At 34.6% G+C, this 20,574-nt stretch overlaps 2 protein-coding genes across 5 annotated transcripts; both read left to right on the top strand.

The window, feature by feature from the left end:
• Positions 1-4,838: 4,838 nt before the first annotated feature.
• On the top strand, positions 4,839-7,761 carry LOC122289495 (GDSL esterase/lipase 7). The gene is made up of 5 exons (XM_043096537.1): positions 4,839-5,213; positions 5,566-5,693; positions 6,161-6,400; positions 6,956-7,211; positions 7,307-7,761. The coding sequence occupies exons 1-5, from the start codon at positions 4,859-4,861 to the stop codon at positions 7,549-7,551; spliced, it is 1,224 nt and encodes a 407-aa protein (XP_042952471.1). The 5' UTR covers positions 4,839-4,858; the 3' UTR covers positions 7,552-7,761.
• Positions 7,762-8,324: 563 nt separating this feature from the next.
• On the top strand, positions 8,325-19,334 carry LOC122289494 (uncharacterized protein At4g10930). Of its 4 annotated transcripts, none has more exons than XM_043096532.1 (15): positions 8,325-8,466; positions 8,689-8,804; positions 10,305-10,390; positions 11,062-11,152; positions 11,410-11,459; positions 12,029-12,098; positions 12,830-12,939; positions 13,154-13,219; positions 13,726-14,294; positions 14,378-14,464; positions 14,620-14,674; positions 15,162-16,449; positions 16,553-16,627; positions 17,523-18,599; positions 18,793-19,334. In XM_043096532.1, the coding sequence occupies exons 2-15, from the start codon at positions 8,727-8,729 to the stop codon at positions 19,015-19,017; spliced, it is 3,927 nt and encodes a 1,308-aa protein (XP_042952466.1). In that variant the 5' UTR covers positions 8,325-8,466; positions 8,689-8,726; the 3' UTR covers positions 19,018-19,334. The 4 variants fall into 4 exon arrangements, with proteins under 4 accessions (XP_042952466.1, XP_042952469.1, XP_042952468.1 ...); XM_043096535.1 differs by having other exon boundaries at positions 8,358-8,446; XM_043096534.1 differs by having other exon boundaries at positions 8,387-8,556.
• The last annotated feature ends 1,240 nt before the right edge of the window (positions 19,335-20,574 follow it).

The raw sequence follows: 20,574 nt of genomic DNA, 5'->3' as shown, positions 1-20,574 counted from the left end.
ATTTTAATATTATTATTATTTTAAAATTTTAAAAAATAAAAAAAAAAGTTAAATTATTTATTATATTTTATATAAAGATTTAAGAGAGTTGTAACGATAAGATAAAAATTTTATATTTAAAATAAAAATTTTCTATAATTAAACAGTATCTTAAATATTAAAAAACTATTCAGCTGACGATGTTAATGTAAATGTCTTGATTTGCACGACATATTGAAATAGAGGAAATAATTACCTCTCATCCACGATCTTGACTAGAGTTTTGATAGGAAACTTTTTGTGTTTATTTATAAAATAAATAAAATATAAAATATATATAGATATTTACATGATTCGACATAAAATTATATATTTACAAATTGTTTGGAAGCAAAATCTATTATAATTAATAATTTTATAATCTTTCATGATATCACATATCCCATATAATAGAGGAATTTAGTTTAGGCATAGAGAAGTCATCCCCAGCCTGTCGAGAGTCCATCTTTTATTTGTAAAGATCTCTTCATTTTATAGATATCTGTTTTCTTCCTAGAAGTAATAGAGTTTAACTTGTCATATGAAGTTGTTTTCTTAGAGAACTGCTACAGATACAAATAATTATACAAAATAAATTTACAAATTGACGTGATTTTATAAAATTCATTATATCTGTTTTGTAATAAAAATAACTTTACAATCTAACGTATCATATCAAGTCACGTTAGTTTGTTGGTCAATTTGTGTGCAATTTCTTTGTAGTTAAAATATTTCTTTTTTTTTATTATTAGTGATAAGTTTTTAAAAGGTCGAAAATAGATATATATATATATATATATATACAAGAGAGAGAGAGAGAGAGAGAGAGAGAGAGAGAGAGAATTTGAATTTAGATTGGAAAGCATCTGCCCAAAATCATAACCTGCTCAAAATCATAACCCTTTCGGTTTTGTCTGTATGCTTGTGCGGAGAGAAGCTTTGGGTTGGGTTCGAGGCCAACTTCATCGCCGGGGCACCAGAAAAGGGTCCCAAATCCATAATGCAAATCTTCAAAAGCACTGCTCTCCACTCTTTTTGCTCGACTGTTCATGCCCACCATGCCCTCGTGTTGCCTCGAATAAGGATACCACTTTTAACACTTTCTCTTTTCAAAATAATAGAATCCGTCGTTGATATCATTCATATAAATATTTTAATTATAAATAAATTATTTAAAAATAAATTTAACGTGTTTTGATATAATATATTAAATTGTAAAGTTACTTTTATTATAAAATAAATTTAATAGATCATACGAAATCATGTCAATTTATCAATTTATTTTTATGTAATCTTTTTATATATGTAGTACTTATCTATATATATATATATATTTCTTTTTCGATTTGTAAAAAAACGTTTAAGTATCAAAATTGTGACAACCAACTTGCTTAATGATATATTAAAATCTTGGTTTACCTGTATATTTGTTCTTAACTAGCAACATTAATTTATTCATTACAAGGGGACACAAAGATGGTACCTCAAAAGAATAGCTGAGTACATGCACTGAATGTGGGTTCTAACTTCTGAAGTACTGCTGGGATTGGGTTTGAGAAAAAAGCAACAAGGAATCAAAAGATATGAAAGTAGTTATAGAAGTTTTATAAATATAAAGAGATTTTATAAAAATAAACACATAAATTAATATAATTTCATGTGATACGTTAGATCTACTTTACAATAAAAATAATTTTATAATCTAATATATAACGTCAAGTCAGATTAATTTATAAATTTATTTTTATATAATCTTTTTGTAAATAAAACATTTCTCTCTTAGATTATCATGCATCACGTAATGAAAAAGGGGTCGGTAGGTGTGGAGCTAAGCTCTATTATGAGTTTCCCTTTAGTGGTTTACATTATGGTGGAAGGTTATCGTGTTGATTTGATAATAAGGAAAATGGTACAAAAAAAGATGGAGTGCTTTATGGGTCATTATAGCACTACCATGATTCTTCATGTGACCATGGGGCCTTATGCAATTATGCCAGATTAGACACCCCTAGAATATGCCTCATATATTCATATATTAAACTCGACAAGATCCGGAAGTATTTCCCTTCATATTATTACTAACCATATATGTTGGAACAATCTCTCGCTTCAATTCGTTGATTGTCTCTTATTTTTGTTATAAAATAAATTGATATAATCAATCAGATCAGTAAAATATATAGATAGTATAAAAGTAATTGTATGGCATACTCTACTGTAAAATAGACAAAATATAAGCACTGAAATTGATTTGAGGGGCTCGATAAGAATAACTCTTTTTAACTCTTTATAAATGTAAAGAGCATAAACAAAGTAAATTATGGTTGAGAGACTATAAAAGGTGTATGTTAATTTCAAGGATAAAGTAATAAGAGATGTAGAAATAAAAAGCTAAACCAATCACAATCTCACGGTTATAAGAGAAGCACACATGACACACACTATGCCGGTACGAGTCTCATGCACTGACTATTAAGGTGATGGGTAATCAAATTTGGAAGAATCGAGGCTAAGAAATATGACAAGCGACATGTGCAATGAGGATGATTATGTTTACAACACTGCTACCTTTTATCTTAAATAATATATAATTAGAGACGTACCGTTTGACATGTGTCTCTTTAATAAGCGCGACCAAAGGCTATAAAAATTAAAATAAAGGAGATAGTTATTTTAATCTTTATGATCCTATTTTTGAATTAGTGTTAAATATAGTTGTAAAATATACAAACATTGTATAATAACTTTAAAAAAAAGTTCGGTTTATTATTAAAAATTTAATTTTTTTATATGAGTCTCGTATTTATTTATTTTTTTAAAAATAATTATGTAGTGCTTGCATACTTACTATTATAAGTATCATTTCTTTTCTTGAATACATGTAGTAGATGGCTATAACAACATGCTAAAACGTTGGAAAGTAAACAAAAATAAAAAATAAAAAAAAATTAGAAAATGATGATAATGCCTTTGAGTTGAAAATATTTGGATAAATTTAATAAAAGTGACACTACTTTTCTAAAATTGTGGATCCCATTTTTTTTAAAAATAAAAATAAAAATATGCTAGTATAATTTTGTTTGAAATAATAGTTCATCACCATTTATTAATAAATGGAACATTATAACTGGACCTGAAACATACATTACAAGTTGACTATAACTTTATTAATATTTCAGTACAGAATCGTGACTGACATGGTTTAGTTCATGTCGCAAATCTCTACAAACCTTAAGGTCGAGAGACCGCATAACTTTGTCTAAAGACAAAATGGCATTTTGGTATAATTTATAGCTTATTTAATTTACCTATCTATTAGAATATTCTTATACGGTTTCTTATAATATTTTCTAAAATTTAGTTACAAATCATACTTCTTATAATTTTTTCTTAAATTTTACTTTTAAGTTTTACTCTCATAAATTTTACTTATCTTTAAAAAACTTTTTATATCTTATTCTCTATCATTTATCTATTATATTAAAATAATCTTTTTTTATTATTTCTTTATTATTATTTTCTCTCACTTCTTTTTATATTCTTTTTTTATATTCTATTAAAATATAAGTTTAAAATAAAAAAATCAAAAGAATGATTTTAGTTACTATACGGAATCGGATGTAACTCATTTTTCTTCCCTTTTCATATATATTTTTTTTAATAATTTAGCTAAGGATTAAATATGAGGAATCGGATATTTCTTCCCCAACCACTCTTCACACATGTGTAACATTTGCAGTGGTAACTGTACTGTGGAGGGGAATACGACGCTACTCCAGTGGCCGTTGGCAAATGGTCGGTTATGGTCGGCAAGATAGTTCAAGCGTGTCGTCGTTTGATTGGAGGGTGGGATTAAAATGGCTCAATCTCATCAAAGTATGTGCTTTTTTGTAATTAAATATGATAGACGGTTAGCCACACCTATCCATTTTTAATAACCATCAATACAATTTTTTTTTAATCTTTATTTTGTAAATTATAGCATTTTTTTTTAATAAATGATATTTTCATTTAAGAAAAAATCAGAAAAAAGAAATAATTTTTTAATGATAATTGTCAAATTTAATAATGAAATGGGCCGGGTACTCCCTTTTTTTGTTGAACGATATTAGCACTCTTGTGCTGTTCAAAATGATTTCTTTGAATTTTAATTTATTTTTTATTTTATTTTTCAGAAAAGACCCTACCAGATTTTATAAATCTCAGAGTCAGAAATGATCCAACTTAATCAATATGAATTAGGCTCACTTTTTTTATGTTTATTGAATAAATCAAGCTTGTTCATGAAATACTCTTTTATCATACATTAAATATCATTAAAATGAGTACTATTACTCTTTATCTTTATTGGTCAATTATTTTTATAAATTATTATTAAATTATATGAAATCAAACGGTATAATTAAAAATGATAAAATTTAGTTAAAGAATAATATTTTATTATTAAATAAATAATAATAAAAGAGAAATGATATTTGCAATCGTAGAGTGTGCAAGTACTGCACAATCTATTTGAAAAAAGTGAATAAATACAGGACTCGTATGAAAAAAAACTAATTTTATATTTTTGAATTCTACTATTTTTTTCAAATGATTACATGATACTTATACACTCTATAACTATATATAGCATTACTCTTAATTAAAAACAGAAGAAGTTGGATCGTGGGCCACTTTAAAGTTTAAATTGGACTTGGGCCATTAGGCCCTGAAGCTGGCTCAACCGACCAAGCGGTATTGAGAAGGGTATTTTTGACACTTTGAAACACCGATCGTTATTTTACCCGCCAAAGCTCCATTAGAGCTCCCCCTTCGTTCTTTCTTTCTTTTATGCGAAACAATGGCCCTCAATCTCGTTGTTTCTCTCGTCTCCATCCTCATATCCTCCATTTTCCCACAACCAAGAGCGTTCCAACACCCTCATGATTTGTTCGGCCTCCCGCCGAACTCCGCCAACTTCATCAGCTCTTCAAGTTCACCCACTTCATCCACTTCAATTCCTCTTACCCCTTCAATAAGCGCCCCTCCTCTGGCCCCTGCATTATTTGTCATTGGAGACTCCTCCGTCGACTGTGGCACCAACAATTTCCTCGGCACGCTTGCACGTGCTGACCGGCTCCCTTACGGTCGAGACTTCGACACGCACCGCCCAACTGGACGGTTCTGTAATGGAAGAATCCCAGTTGATTATCTTGGTAGTCATTGGTCTTTTTTCAGAAAATTTTGTTTGGTTGCTGAGTAAATGGAGAAAAAAAAAAGTAAAAAACTGTGATCGAGTCTTGCGAGATGTTGCTGTTTTCTTGATTTGTTCATGTCTCCTTCTGAGTCTTTTTATTTGGTTGCTGAGAAAGATATAAAGAAAGAAAAGATAATGAATTTTGGTCTTGCGGGTATTTTGGTTTCTGTTTATAATTCTTCCGAATGTTCTTAATTTTCTTGGCATTCATGGTTAAAATTCTAAGATTTAACGGTTCTTGTTTGATGAGATTGGGTGGAGTACAGGATTTTTCTGATTTGGGTTTTTTCTGTTTCGAATTCTTTAAGCAGCTTTGCGTCTTGGACTTCCCTTTGTACCAAGTTATCTTGGGCAGTCTGGAAGCGTGGAAGACATGATCCATGGAGTGAATTATGCATCTGCTGGTGCTGGGATTATATTCTCAAGTGGTTCGGAATTGGTATGCTTTCCACTACTTCCTTTTGCTGATAATCTTGAATTAGAGCTCAGATATAATTGACCGTGTTGTGAATAAAACAATTGGCTTAAAGCTGTTCCATACGAAGTCCAATTCCCAACTGCAAAAGCATTCATTCGGGAACAGCCTTATATACCCAACTAAAGCTCTAATTGCACCCCATTTCTTGTTGATGATTCTGGGACGTTGTGTTCTTGTGTTCATGAAGTATTATGGTGTATTAAATTGCCTGGGAGAGCCTTTTGCTGCTCTCCAAGTCTTGGGGAAAAGTAAAATAGAACTAGATTCTTGCTGTAGCTGCTCTAAACCCAACCAGCAAACGAGATGTCCCTTTCCATCTAAGTTTTTGGTCCACGTCTTGGATTTTGAAGATGATCTGCTGAAAAGATTAATTAGAATGCTTTAATTATTATATCTTAGACATTGATAATCATAAATCTATTCAACAGGGTCTACACATCTCGTTCACCCAGCAAATTCAGCAGTTTACAGACACCTATCAGCAGTTTGTATTAAGTATGGGCGAGCATGGTGCAAATGATCTCATCTCGAATTCCGTGTTCTACATTTCTATTGGAATCAATGACTACATACACTACTATCTCCGTAATGTATCCAATGTGCAAAACCTCTTCCTGCCGTGGAGTTTCAACCACTTCATAGCATCTACAATAAAGCTGCAAATCAAGGTAGTTTTTCTGATATATTATTTTTCCGAGCATGTAATTTTCCTGCATGACATCAACATGGCTTTTGACATCTCACGTTGGGGAAAAGGAATGACTCGCATTGAGTGGATAAGTTATTAAGGTGGTCATCAGCGTCAAGTCCCACGCTGGTTACTTAGTAAATGAAACTGAGCTTTATAAAAAAAAAAATTATAATTGATCCCAAGAAAGTTTCAAGTTGACTAGTTTTTATGGGGTTATAATGCACAGATGAGACTGGTGCTCTCTCTCAATGGATACAGCCATTCTCATAAATCGTAGCAAACTCTATAACAACGCAAATATCCTTCTTTGCCCATAAACTGTCCCAAAACATGCATCCATTTTGTTTTCCAACTTAAATGTTTAGCCATTATGGTACACACAAATTTTTCAAGTTAAATTAAAGGAATGAAAATTTCCACACCACTCCTGAACCAGTTTCTGAGCTTTGAATCTATCTGATCACTTGGGGTTTAATTTTCTTTGTATTGCTGGCTTCAGAACTTTCCTAACATATTAAAGTCTATGGTACAGAACCTGTACACCATGAATGTCAGGAAAGTGGTGGTCATGGGGCTGGCACCTATTGGTTGTGCTCCTCACTACTTGTGGGAGTACAGAAGTGAGAATGGAGAGTGCGTTGAAGAGATAAACGACATGGTTAGGGAGTTCAACTTTGTCATGAGATACATGATCGAGGAGCTCGGTGAAGAGCTTCCTGATTCCAAAATCATATTCTGTGATTTGCTTGAAGGCTCCATGGACATAATAAAGAATCATCGACTCTATGGTGACAGATTTTCTGAGTTTTTATCTCCTTATCTTACCGGAAATCTGTCTCTGCTATCCATTTCATGCTAATCATGCATTGCACTCTTGGCTCAGGTTTCAATGTCACTGCTGATGCTTGCTGTGGGTTGGGTGAGTATGGGGGTTGGATCATGTGCATATCATCAGAGATGGCTTGCAGTGATGCTTCCAATCATATATGGTGGGACCAGTTCCACCCAACTGAGGCAGTGAATGCCATACTTGCAGACAACATCTGGAATGGCCTGCACACAAAAATGTGCTATCCCATGAACTTGGAGGAAATGGTTGTTTCTAAGGAAAAAGGATCCAATCCATAAGCTTCAAAGAATGGCAAACAGCTCCACATCTTGACAAACATATTGGTCCTGAAATGATTTCTTCCTTGCTTTACCTCTGCATCTATGACTGACCCCAATAGGGTAGAAAACTCATTAGCATGCATGAATGGGATTGTAAGATTGATTTCATGCGTAAGTTTGCAAATAATAATGCATACATGTCATTCTTTTATTAAACTGATGCTATTCTTTATAGAGATTGTTTACGCCATCTTCAAAGTTGAGTAACGCTGCATACAATTTTGGAATACCCAAGTGCCATGCAGTCGCTTTGAAAAAGAGTATGATCTATTATTAAAAAATTAATTTTTATTTTCTTATAGTTTTCGTATTTATTCACTTTTTTAAAGTGATTGCATAACGCTTACACATTCAAAACTACAACTATCATTTCTCTATTAGATAAAATACTTTATGTGGTTTTTTTATTTTTTATTTTTTTGAGAATTTTAAATCTTTAAGAAAATGCTTGATTTATACATATATAAGAAAATTTATATTAATGGTTGAATACGATTTATTATATTATAAAATTATTTTTATTATAAAATAGACGTGATTGATTACATCGAAGGAGGAGTTTTTAAACTTTCTTTGGTAAAGAAATCTTAATTCAATAAACAAATTTTTTCTCTCTAAAATATCAAAGTTCCAACAGACCAACACCGGCCAATCACAGACATATTCTACGCAGCTTCTTCTCCAGCTGATACCGGCCCTGGCGGCCCACACATTCTACACTCAAACTTCAATACGTTTCTAATATCGTAAAACGTTTCGCGTAAAAAGGCCAAAAAAAAAAAAAAAAACCGACAACTCTCGGTTCGTCTTCTTCATCGTCGCGCAACCCTCCCAAAAGAAACACACATTAACGGTGCTTTCTCTCAGTTACATGTAAACTTAAACTCCTAATATTTCTCTGTTGAACCTTTCGACCCATGAGATTCTTCCTCTTAATAACCAACTACTTGACCTCCGAATTCTGTAAAGAAAAAAAAATTTGATTATTTATATTTCGGTCCCTATTTTTCTTCTCCCTTTTGTTTTCTTAAATTGATTAGCCGATTTCATTTCCCGTTAGCTTAACTTTTTTGTTGTTGTAATTCCTTTGATTAGTATCTGATTAGGGCTGCCAAAGTTCTTTGGGTTTCACAATGGAGATGGATTTGGATGCAAGAGGCATTCCGGAAGAAGATACCTTTGAAGTTGATGATGATATTATCACTAATATTGTAAGCAGCCGAGTTACTGTTGTTTATCTAATCCCTTATTGTCGCTTTATTATTGAATTTTATAATGTACCAAAGATTTAAAAGTTTCCGTTTCTACATATTTTCTTTCAATTTTTGTTCTCTATTTCGAATCTATTGCATAGACAGTCACTTCGGCTACCAAGTATTCGCACAAGCTCGGTTAACCAATGCTTTTGATATTTGAGACAATGATTGAGAGATAAAGAGCGGAAGGAAAATGAGAAAACATGAAATTTTCTCAGTAGCGTTTTAAATTTCAAGAAAGAGTTCCTGAAAATTGTATTTCCATTGTACATTGTAAGGCAATCTTTGTTTCATGAATTAGGCCATACGCGAGCTCCCCTAAGCTGCTTTGCTTGTTACTATTCGAACACATGCGGTGTATGGAGGAATTTGTTAGATTATTTTTTTTTGATAGGTAAGGGATTTTATTCAAAGTAAATAGGCATAACCCAAGTACACAAGAAGTATATAAGAGAATACACCTAAGTACAAGCTAAAGCAAAACAGTATTAAGTAAAAGCCTTACAAATGTTGATATCCCTCACAAGATTGTTCACCCAAAAATTTAAAGTGCTAAAGAAAAAGTCCCTAAATTCCATCATTGTGCATTCACGGTCCTTGAAACACCTCCCATTTCTCTCAAGCCATAAACACCAAAATAACCATAAGGGAATCATTCTCCACTCAGCTGTACTGCCTCCACTTCCCGCTGCACCTTGCCAGCTAGCCAAAAATTCCACCACATGAAAAGGCATCACCCAAGCGATGCCTACCTTTGCAAATAACTTGTTCCACAAAGTCGTCGCCATTTCACAGTGGTGAAGAAACAGGTGATTAACAGATTCACCATCGTTTTTCCACGTGAAGCACCAGTCCATCACATATAAACCCCTCTTCCTCAAATTGTCAATAGTTGAAACTTTCTCAAGCGACACCAACCAGCAAAAAAATGCAACTTTACTGGGCACTGTAGCTTTCCAAATACTTTTCCAGGGGTATGTTATATTATCATGACTATTTATCACCTTGTAATAGGATTTCACAGAGAATCTGAACTTATTATCATGAAACCACTGCATCCTGTCTTCCCTGATCTGATCAATCTTAGAATCATAAAGTTTTACATAGAAATCAGCAGCTTCACTCACTTCCCAGTCCCGTAAATCTCTAGTAAATTCAACATTCCAATTCAACATGTTGTTAGAAAACAAGTATGAATCCACCACAGCAGCCCCTTTGTTTTTAGCAGTCCTGAAAAGGCTAGGAAATGCTAATTTAAGAGCTAAATCACCACACCAAACATCATGCCAGAAAAAATATTAGACCCAGTCCCCACTTTGAAATTAGTGTTTTTGTTAGATTATATTCTATATTCTGTTTCTTATGGATACTCGTATTTTAGTTTTAGCTATTCATTTATTATACCCTTGGTTTTATCTACCACTTATTTTTATTTTTATTTTTATATTGTGGAAGGATAATTCCAATTTTGAAGGTGAAGGGTGTGGGATATGCATGGATGTTGTCATTGATAGGGGGGTTCTAGACTGCTGCCAGCACTGGTATGTATCTACATTTTCTTCCATTCCTTTTGTCACTCAAGTGCGTGCATCTTGGTTAGTTGTGTTAATAAACCTTTCTTCTCATAATATCAAGATGTTACCCATCATATTCCTTTATTTGCTTTTAAGTTAAATGGAAGTGGGCACTCAAATACCTTTGATATGAGCATTAAACTGCAATTACTGATACTTTTATTCAAAAATTCAATTATTGTAAAGCTAAGAAAGGAACTCAGTGGACATCAACCCCTTACTTTACTTTCTTCAATGTCTTTCTGTAACCAAGTGACTAATCTGGCTAGAACCTCTTGCAACAGCTGCATTTGTTTTTGGAAATGAGCTCTTAAAGAATTTATAAATTCATTGGTTTGTAGATGTCTAAAGGTAAATTGTGCCTTGTTCATGGCCTTGGATTTTGTCAGGGTCAAGTTGAGTTGAAAAAGCCAAAAGATTCTTTAGTTGGATGGGCATTTTTATAGATTTAGCTTCCTTTATCCATCTATATTGGATTTTTTATATATGTTCAACGAATCAACTAGGTAAATTTATATTTTATTTATATCTGTTGTGCATGATCTAGCAAACTAGTAACTATTTTTTGTAACATTAATTTGCTTGGACAGAGAGCAAGATTTGATTTCATAAACTGAGTTCATCATGTGATTTTTCAGGTTTTGTTTTGCATGCATTGACAACTGGGCTACCATCACAAACCTTTGTCCGCTTTGCCAGAATGAATTTCAATTGATCACATGCGTCCCGGTCAGTGTTATAAAACTTTTGAAGACCGTTTAACTTCATTGTGCTGCATTACTTCTGCTGTCATTGATATACATTCAGAACTTAATTTGCACAGAATTTGTTTCCCAGTATTGACTACTCTTGATGAGATCTGTTTCCCTATTCTTTGAGTTTCTATCGAAGCTGTAATTAGAAGCTGCTAAAAGGAGACTACCACTAGAAGTTGATACATAACTGATGTAAAGTTTAATAAGTTCCATTTCCATTTCATTATGTAGGTATATGATACTATTGGTAGCAACAAAGTTGAAGAGGACTCATTTTCCAGGTACTCTTTAACAACATACATATTTTCTTGTCTTTTTTAACTTTTACCTTGTTCAAAGCCCTGTTCCTCTTAGTTTTGTACCTCCACGTGATATCAGCATTGCATTCTGAAAACTTAGGGTTTGGTAAAAAAAAAATATATACTTGTTTCATTTATTTATAGCAGTTCTATTTTACCCAATATCATATTTGTCAGTTGTTACTTAAAGTTGATTCAAAGCCATATTGCTACACTTCAAAATCTGTTAATTTTGATAGAATTGTTACAAGTGGGTCATCTCTAATATTTGTTTCGAAGCTCTCTGGCGAGAAGATATTAAGATAGAGCATGGAAAGAATTGTTACTCGCATTACTTTAAAAAATAAATGGCCTGCATTACGAATATGAGTACAAGTAGAATGTGGAGGATCTGTGGCCCATACTTATAGTGGCACATAGTTATTTTGTAATTATGCTGATTAAATTACTTCTTTTATAGGTAAAAAAGGAAGAAGTAATGCTAACATTGTCACTATGCCTAGGTTTTCAGCAACGATTATTTACTACTTTTTTTTTCTTCACTTATGCAGAGATGATGATTGGTGCATTGAAGAGAAGAATAATATGCTCTCTTTTCCATCGTATTATATTGATGAAAATGTAATTTTCCCCTGATGTGATCTTGTAATACTCTCTTTAGTGCTGTTTCTAAAAGTCTGACACCCTTCTGGGGCCCAGTGTTATTTGGCGTAATTACATCATAAGCCTTTTATTGTCAATGGTGTTAGCCCGTATGGCATCACCCTCGCTACAGGTAAGGGGTGGAGGGTAAAATCATGTGTTCTATCTCATGTGGATGGATGATTTTTTATTCTTTTAAATATCTGCATGGAGGCATGGGGAATTGAACACATGATTTTTTTTTTTCCTGCATGGTTGCATGAGTTCTATATATTATATATATACCTATATATACATATATGAAATAATAAAAAGATTATATCCAAAACTTCTACAAATCAGAAAATGGCTGTTGTGTTTTCAAATGCCCTTAACCTAGAAGGCCTACTACTAGTGTTGATATCGGCATTGAGATTCTGAAAGGTTGGCCCATCTACATCCACATGTCAGGCATTCATAAAAATATGTAATTAAATCATGTCGAGGAAAAAAAATGTAATTTAAATTGTTTCTAGACTATTTAATCGCCCCTTCCTATAATAGTCCATACAGAGTATGGGTATAGCCACGCAAGCTTCTCAAGAAACAAAAATCTTCAGGAAGATTAGTGCTATTCTCAAATTAAGAACTCAAGGCTGTTTTTCCAAATTTTGGCATTGTGTATGAATTTACATCTCAACATCTTTCTTATGTACTGTATGGTGTTGTAGGCAGTTATTTGCTTGGATGGAGATGGCTGCAAAATTCGAAGTGGATCAGTGACTATTGAGGGAGATTCCAATCTTGATACATCAATTGCTTGTGATTCATGTGATATTTGGTGAGCTTCAACCATAAAATCCGATTCATAGGGTTTGACATATTCATTGAATGTCATTTAGGAATTTCACTGCTCAATTTGGCTTAAGTGAGAGTGAGGGTTCAGTAGGTTGATTTTTCCAAAATATTTTCAAGAACAAACGGTGAAACTTCTTGTTGTCTGTGAAGGGGCCAGAAAAGGCTGATGGATTTTTTTTTTTTTGGCATGGAATCAGGTATCATGCTTTTTGTGTCGGATTTGATTCTGAAGCCACATCTGAGAGTACCTGGCTGTGCCCAAGGTAAGTTCATGGACTATGGTTATTAGTCAGTTGGTTTTGGCTGTTGGTTCCTCAGCGGAGTCTAATCCAGTGAATTTTCTTGAGCTGCATATGCATTATTTCATCCGTTAGTACTTGAATGTGCAGAACCTATTACTGCATTGCTCAAGGTAGACTAATGATGTTTAATAGTGTTTTATAGATTATATTTACTGTTTAAGGACATTAGTTCTACTATGGCAGCATAACTGCTTGGATTACTTAGGTAACTAGCTCAATTATCCATACCACCAGGCTTTCATTAACTGGCTTATCTATAACTTTGGCACAATCACCCCGTAATTGTTCCACAATCATCTGATGTTGCCAAGAGAAAACCTTGAGTTAAATTAATCAATGCAGCTTTTGTATAATACATGTATTCAAGGATTATAAAAGGATAAATGAATTGTCAAAAATTTGTCTTTTCCTAGAAGCTGACTTCCCTTTTCATTTCTTTTAACATTCTTAGTTTTGGATTAATGTAGATGTGTGCCACAAGAATCAGGTGTGGTTTTGACTCAGAGACCTAACAATGAGCATTGCCCAGAAGATGCTAATTGTGAAAATTTTGTTGAGGATGCTTTTGCTGGAAAGGTGTCCATTTCTGTTGCTGATGCTGGAGAGACAGCTGTTGTGATCTCAATGGTTGGTGAAAATCAGTGGACTGAAGAACCAAATGAGAACTTTCTGTCAACTGTCAAAGTCGAAAAGGACTTGAAAACTGAAACATTTATATCGCCTTCTGATGCCATTAGTCATAAGGCGGAAATCCCATCGATGGAGAAGACTATCATTCAACCAATCTTTGAGGCAAAGGAGCTGGAACTGTCCTTATCACATGATCCATCCTTCAGTTTGCCTTCTAATTCCCTGGTGATTAGTCAGTTGAAGACAAGTTCTGCTGTCAAAGCAATGAAGGAACAAAGTAGCTTTCATGGCATTGAAAATACTTCAAGAAAGCTGACTAGTGAATCCTGTATTGGAAACAGGCAGTCTGAAGATGAATCCGCTATAGGCCTTCATCTTGGATTATCTGTAGGCGCTTTTTTGTCTGGTATTGGCATATATAACCATTTTTGTTTATTTATTTATTTTTATAGCTACAATGCCATCACTGTCAATTTAATGTGCTTCTAGTTGATGACATAAAGAATGATGGAATTGGAGATCAAGTCGCTGAAGATGTCCAACGGCAAATCCCTTCAGAAAAATCTTTGGCAAAAGGTATTTAAGTGTGGGCATCTTTTCTTTCTTTTTTTCTTTTCTTTCTTTCTTTGAACATCCCAAATAGCCACTTATGATGTTGATAAGGCATTGATATGAACATCCTGATCTATTGCCTTGTTACTGAATGTTTTCTGTTTACAAATTTGAACCAGATGCTAATGAGAATGCTACCATGGTTGGTGTAAAGAGAAAGTCTATTTATTGCAGGTAACTTATCATTCAAATGTATCCTCTGCTTTTCTCACGTTTTTCTGCAGTTAGTGATCATAGCCATGTTCCCTAAGGATATATTACTGCTATCCCCATGCCACAATTTTCCAGTGCCATTTGCTCACTTGCAGATCCACTTCCAATGTTGATAAATTATTGCAGGTCCAGTTGTTCTGTTTTCATGGAAGCTCTTTGGCCTTTCAGCTGGCAAAACTTATGGCATTTTAGGGACATGGGTTCAGCAATAATTTATCTTAGCGTTGCTCACTGTTGTTTCCTCCATATTAAACATGCCATGTTGGATTTTAAACTCTGTTGTATGTTTTTATCAGTTTCATGAATAGCACTTAGAAGCAGGCGGTCACCAAGTTTTTTAGTTTATCTTCAATTATTGTGTTGTTTGGTGCAGTGCTCTCATGCATATCCTATGTAAATGTATATTTACTGTCATTTGTTTGTCTCACTTATTCTTTGCATCTATTAGTGAGCACGAGTCTACTAGTATTGATGGAAATCCCAAACCAAAGATTGTGACTGAAGTTTCTAGAAAGAAAATTAAAGCTGAAGGGCGGATTGAGGAGGTGCCTACAGAGGAGAACGGCGATGCTTCTGTGCTGGCTAATTCTAAGAGCTGCCCAAACCCAATAGTAGTTCCCAAAGATGAAAGGTTGAAACATCATCAAGATGAGGATGATTTTGCTTCTGATATAATGAGCATAGTTCAAGGGACAAACCATAGACTTTCCAAGGAGATTGCATGCCCAAATCCTCCCGATAAATCATTGATAGAGCGAGAAAACACAGCTGGCTTGCGAGTCAAAAAGATAATGAGGAGAGCTTCTGAAGACAAGGAGTCATCCATGGCAGTTCAAAAACTAAGGAGAGAAATCAGAGAAGCTGTCCGTGAAAAATCTGCGAAAGATTTTGGGGAAAGCCTTTTTGATCCAAAGCTTCTTGCTGCTTTTAGGGCTGCTGTAGCAGGACCTAAAACTGAACCTGTTAAGAAGTTGGCACCTTCAGCTGTAAAGTCCAAGAAGTCAATGCTACAGAAGGGAAAAGTGCGGGAAAATCTAACAAAGAAAATTTATGGAACATCCAGTGGAAGACGAAAACGTGCATGGGATAGGGACTGTGAAGTTGAGTTTTGGAAGCATCGCTGCATGAGAGCTACAAAGCCTGAAAAGATTGAGACTTTGAAGTCAGTTCTTGGCCTCCTAAGAAAGAGTGCGGATGACTCAGATCAGGGGTTTGAATCACAGGCCACAAATTCAATTCTTTCCAGGTTGTATTTAGCTGATACATCTGTATTCCCTAGAAAGGATAACCTCAAGCCTCTTTCAGCTCTTAAAGCTGTTGGTAATTCAGAGCAGAATAAAGAACAGCCCACTTCTGCAGACACCTGTTCAAAGGCATCTCCTGATGGTAGTACTAAATGCACAGAATCAAACAAAATTGTGTCAAAGGCCGGGGTTTCTTCATTTGGAATTAGAGAAAGTAAGAATAATCCCCCAATTTCAAAGAGCGATGTTGCTTCTGCTCCTGGTAAAGTAACTTTAAGCACACGCCCAGCAGGGTCATCCATTTCTGCACTATGTGATTCTAAAGGTAGTAGTACTCAGAAGCAGCAGCTGGTTAAATCTGACGGTGTAAAGAGTGACAAAAGAAAATGGGCCCTGGAGGTCCTTGCTAGGAAAGCAGCTGTAGCAAGCATGAACACCAGCAATGAATTACAGGAAGACAATGCAGTGCTTAGGGGAAATTATCCCTTACTAGTATGTAATAGTTTGGTTTCTGAAACCCAACACTCTTCATTCCATCTTATTTTGTTTCATATCTGATATTTATACAATTATTTTTTCTGATTGGTGTGAGCAGGCTCAATTACCAGCCGAAATGAGACCAGTACTGGCACCTAGTCACCATAATAAAATCCCCTTACCCGTGAGGCAGGTATAGAGTAATTTGCTGTCTCCACCTCCCATAACCAGGCTGGGTATTTTTACTACAGTGAATGGATTAAATTTCTGCTTGGAATACTCTGTATTTTTCTTTTTGATGTGAAAATATTTGGGAATGGAAGTGGAAGTGCTGAGCCTTGGATGAAAACTGGGAAAGGCAGAAAAGGACCGTGCAAGGAAATGTAGAAAAAAAAAAGTTTGTGCGCATAATACTTGCTATAGATTTTCATGGTTGATGTTCTCCATTATCCCTAGCAATGCCACTGCCACTGCCACCACCAGCACTGCAACTACTATTGCAGAGTGCTGCAACACTGCTGACACCAGCTCAAACACCACAAGTCATAAATGCTAGCTCTATTGTTTGCCAGGTCACCATCACCATTGACCAACACTGCACCGCATTTTATGTTGCAATAGTGCCAACACCAAATTGACTACCTTCATCAGACCATCGCCAATGCTTTTTGTTTTCCACTTGTCACCACTACCCCCACTGCAATTATAATAGAATTCCTCCAATATAACCATCCAAAAAGAAAAATTAGCTGTAGTTTGTTTTATTGGAATTGGAGCAATTTGAATCTGTGGTTTGGCTGCTTTATATGTCAAGAGATATAAAGGAAAATTTAGTGAAGACTTGTTTCACAGTAAAACCAAGATTTTTGGACACTACAGCATTCTTCTTTGGTATTAAACATGGTGTCGCTATTTTTCAGTTTACACAAGTTAAGGTTGTCATCCAGATGCATCATTCAAGTGCACCTTAAATGCTTTGGTTTTTCTCTATGGAATAATAATCTCTAATTAAAAAACGTTATACTAGTTGATTTCTTTATAATCCTGGAGTTTATCTATCTGGTTGTGTGACAACTTTTTTTCTTCAGACACAACTTCACCGACTCACCGAGTACTTCTTGAGGAAAGCAAATTTGCCTGTTATTCGCAGAACTGCAGAAACAGAATTCGCAGTTGCAGATGCAATTAATATTGAAAAAGAGGTTGCCGATAGGTCAAACAGCAAAATAGTATACCTGAATTTATGTTCCCAGGAGATGTTGCATCATTCAGATAACAGCAAGTCCAGTAGAGCCACAGAAGCTTATACTTCACCCTCAGCAGAGGCTCCCATCAAAGAATCGGACCAAGCTACCAATCAAATATCAACTGATCCTGTAATCTTAGATGCACTGAGAAGTGCAGGCCTTGTGTCTGATTCTCCTCCAAATAGTCCACAATCAGAGAAGGAAGTCCTCAATAAAAATGATCCCTCAATAAGGGAGGAAGGGCCAGATGATGTATTTGATATGGATTCTTGTCCAGAACTGGATATTTATGGGGATTTTGAGTATGATTTGGATGATGAAGACTACATTGGTGCCAGTACAACAAAAGTCTCTAAGCTACCACCAGAAGAAGGTGCTTCAAAAATGAAAGTGGTTTTCTCTACTCTGAACTCTGAAAAGTTGAATAGTGGTACAGATATTGACGATCATGGAAAACCAGGGAATTTTGAAGCACCAAAGGACTCTACCCTGCCCCAGAACCATAGTGATGCGGGCATCAGCTCTACCACGGAGGGTGAGACTGACAATTCTTGTGTTCCTTCAGAACCCTTTTCAAGTGAAAACGGTGAAGAACTTTCAGTTGTAGAATGTGAAGAGTTATATGGCCCAGACAAAGAACCCCTCATTAAAAAATTTCCAGAAGTGGCATCAAGAAAGATATATGGACAGGTTAATGCAGTCACCAAAAACAAAGATCCTGTAGAAAATGAAAATAACATGTCAAATAAGGTGGTAAATGCAAAGAACATGTTTGTTGCAACTGTTGGTCCCAACTCTTCTGGTGGGGAACATTCACCCAACCAATTTCAAACGGGGGAAAATGTCGAAATCAAGGAGAAGAAATCTAGCACCGAGACTAGCAAGCGGCCTGATAGCTTCAATCATGTATTCAAGAAGGTAGCAGATGACCTTCTTTTTATCATATATTTGAGTTGATTTGGTTTTCTTTACTTCCATTTTCTTTTCTTCGTATTCGTTCAGCCTTATGTAAATCATTCCATACTTCAGTTGTCCAATACTTATCCCAAGCTTGTGTACGGCCTTTCTTCTACTTGACTTAAAGCTTATCAGTCATACCATCTATCTCTAGGTGGAAGCCTACATCAAAGAACACATCAGGCCACTGTGCAAAAGTGGCGTGATAACGACGGAACAATATAGGTGGGCAGTGACAAGAACTACAGATAAAGTTATGAGATACCACTGCAAAGCCAAGAATGCAAATTTTCTCGTCAAGGAAGGAGAGAAGGTGAAGAAACTGGCAGAGCAGTATGTTGAGGCAGCCCAGCAAAAGGAAAAAAGTGATTCTTTGTAAAGGCAACTTTTTTCATCTTTCTCAAGGGCCATAGATGTCTACTTCCCTTTTGACCTTAAGAATTTGTGGATAGTTATGGGAAATAGCCCAAAACACTATGATTTAGGCTTTGTACAAGAATGAGAATCAGAGCACAGCGACCCAACTTGATGAGTAGGTGGGTTTGGCCTGAACATAAACTACATATTGGTGTTAGGGAGTCATAGCTCCATTACTTTGTGCGAGGGTTCTTGTGCTCCAAAAACAGAATGTATATACTAACACGAAATTGTTGTTGCTATTTTTGTTGCAATCGTTAGTACAATCTATTGAATGAACTCTGCAATGTCATTTTTACCCTGATTTATGGGGGATTCTATTGTATTGTAAAAGCAGCTAGTGTTTCAACTTTAAAAAGAAACTTTGGACACAATAGTTTCTCATAGCCTCAAGACCAAATTCCTCTCTTCACCGAAACCTCCCCTTCCCACAAAACTCACCCGCGGAAGGCGGCAGGCCCTTTCTACATTTGGCTATACCTCTATCTTTTCCTCACTCTCTCTTTTTCTTCTTCATTTTCTGTAGTTTTTCTCATTTTTATCAAGCCAGTGGAGGCTAGATTTATGATTCCTGGCAAACTATCTCTCTATATGCTCCATTGCCAACCTCTCTCTCCCCCACTCGCCACCTACACGCCTTGGTTTACCGGCCCTGTTTGATGCTTTATTTTTTCTATTTTTTGTAGAGTTTTTAGGGGACTAAAAGAGATTACTGCCTAATTAAGAAGGAAAAGGATGCTAAGTAAAGACAAGATATGTCTGGATGCTTGCGTAATCTAAACTTCATGCAATGAGGTAACATTGCAAACATAAGCTTCATTTTTTACCCATTCAACACGTCATTGAAGTGAAAGTGTTCTACATTAGTGATTTTAAAAAATTAATGATATTTTATTTTCTATTTTAAAGTTAAATGGATCCCACGATAAGTAGTGTGTTAGCATACCGATTTCTATGTAATAACACTATACAATATATAAAACAGGATCCAAAGAAGAGAGATGTAAATTGGGTGCATTTGGTAATCTAAACGTTTAAGGTTTTATATTTTTCTCTTACAAGTCAAGAGCTATTAAATTATATAGGGCTGGTTTACCGTTTGGTTACACAAAATTAAAATATTTTATCTCATTTCATATAATTATTATAATTTTTTTAAATTTTCACACAAAATATAATAAATAATTTAATTTTTTTAATATTGAAACAAAATTAATATTAAAAAATTATATTATAATAATATTTTATTATTTTTTAATAAAATATCTCATCTCATCTTATCTGAACTATGTAACCAAACGAGTTTTAATCCAATAAAATTGAAAAGTAGCTAACTTTTCTTGGGTAAAATATTACAAGTTCGAATCAAAGCTGAATAGTCATATTTGCACTATTTGGTTGGATATCCAAAGTTCAACTTATGGGTGGCCATTATTTTTATTTATTTTTAAATAAAAATAAATTATTTAGAGAAACTTTTAAAAGATCCTAAGAAGTGGTCGTCCACAAGAATTAAACT

This window comes from Carya illinoinensis, chromosome 12 (genome assembly GCF_018687715.1).
Source record: "Carya illinoinensis cultivar Pawnee chromosome 12, C.illinoinensisPawnee_v1, whole genome shotgun sequence".
Taxonomy (NCBI): Eukaryota; Viridiplantae; Streptophyta; class Magnoliopsida; order Fagales; family Juglandaceae; genus Carya; species Carya illinoinensis.
Note: the sequence above shows the minus strand (reverse complement) of the source record. Positions and strands in the feature narration are given on the sequence as shown.

What these genes read in the sequence shown, in the direction of transcription:
- LOC122289495 (XM_043096537.1), top strand. Translation starts at nt 4,859, where the DNA reads ATGGCCCTCAATCTCGTTGTTTCTCTCGTCTCCATCCTCATATCCTCC. An exon ending in TCTCAAGTGGTTCGGAATTG is followed by an intron (nt 5,694 to 6,160) that starts GTATGCTTTCCA and finishes TCTATTCAACAG; the next exon opens with GGTCTACACATCTCGTTCAC. An exon ending in AAAGAATCATCGACTCTATG is followed by an intron (nt 7,212 to 7,306) that starts GTGACAGATTTT and finishes CTCTTGGCTCAG; the next exon opens with GTTTCAATGTCACTGCTGAT.
- LOC122289494 (XM_043096532.1), top strand. Translation starts at nt 8,727, where the DNA reads ATGGAGATGGATTTGGATGCAAGAGGCATTCCGGAAGAAGATACCTTT. An exon ending in ATGATATTATCACTAATATT is followed by an intron (nt 8,805 to 10,304) that starts GTAAGCAGCCGA and finishes ATATTGTGGAAG; the next exon opens with GATAATTCCAATTTTGAAGG. An exon ending in AGAAAGTCTATTTATTGCAG is followed by an intron (nt 14,675 to 15,161) that starts GTAACTTATCAT and finishes TGCATCTATTAG; the next exon opens with TGAGCACGAGTCTACTAGTA.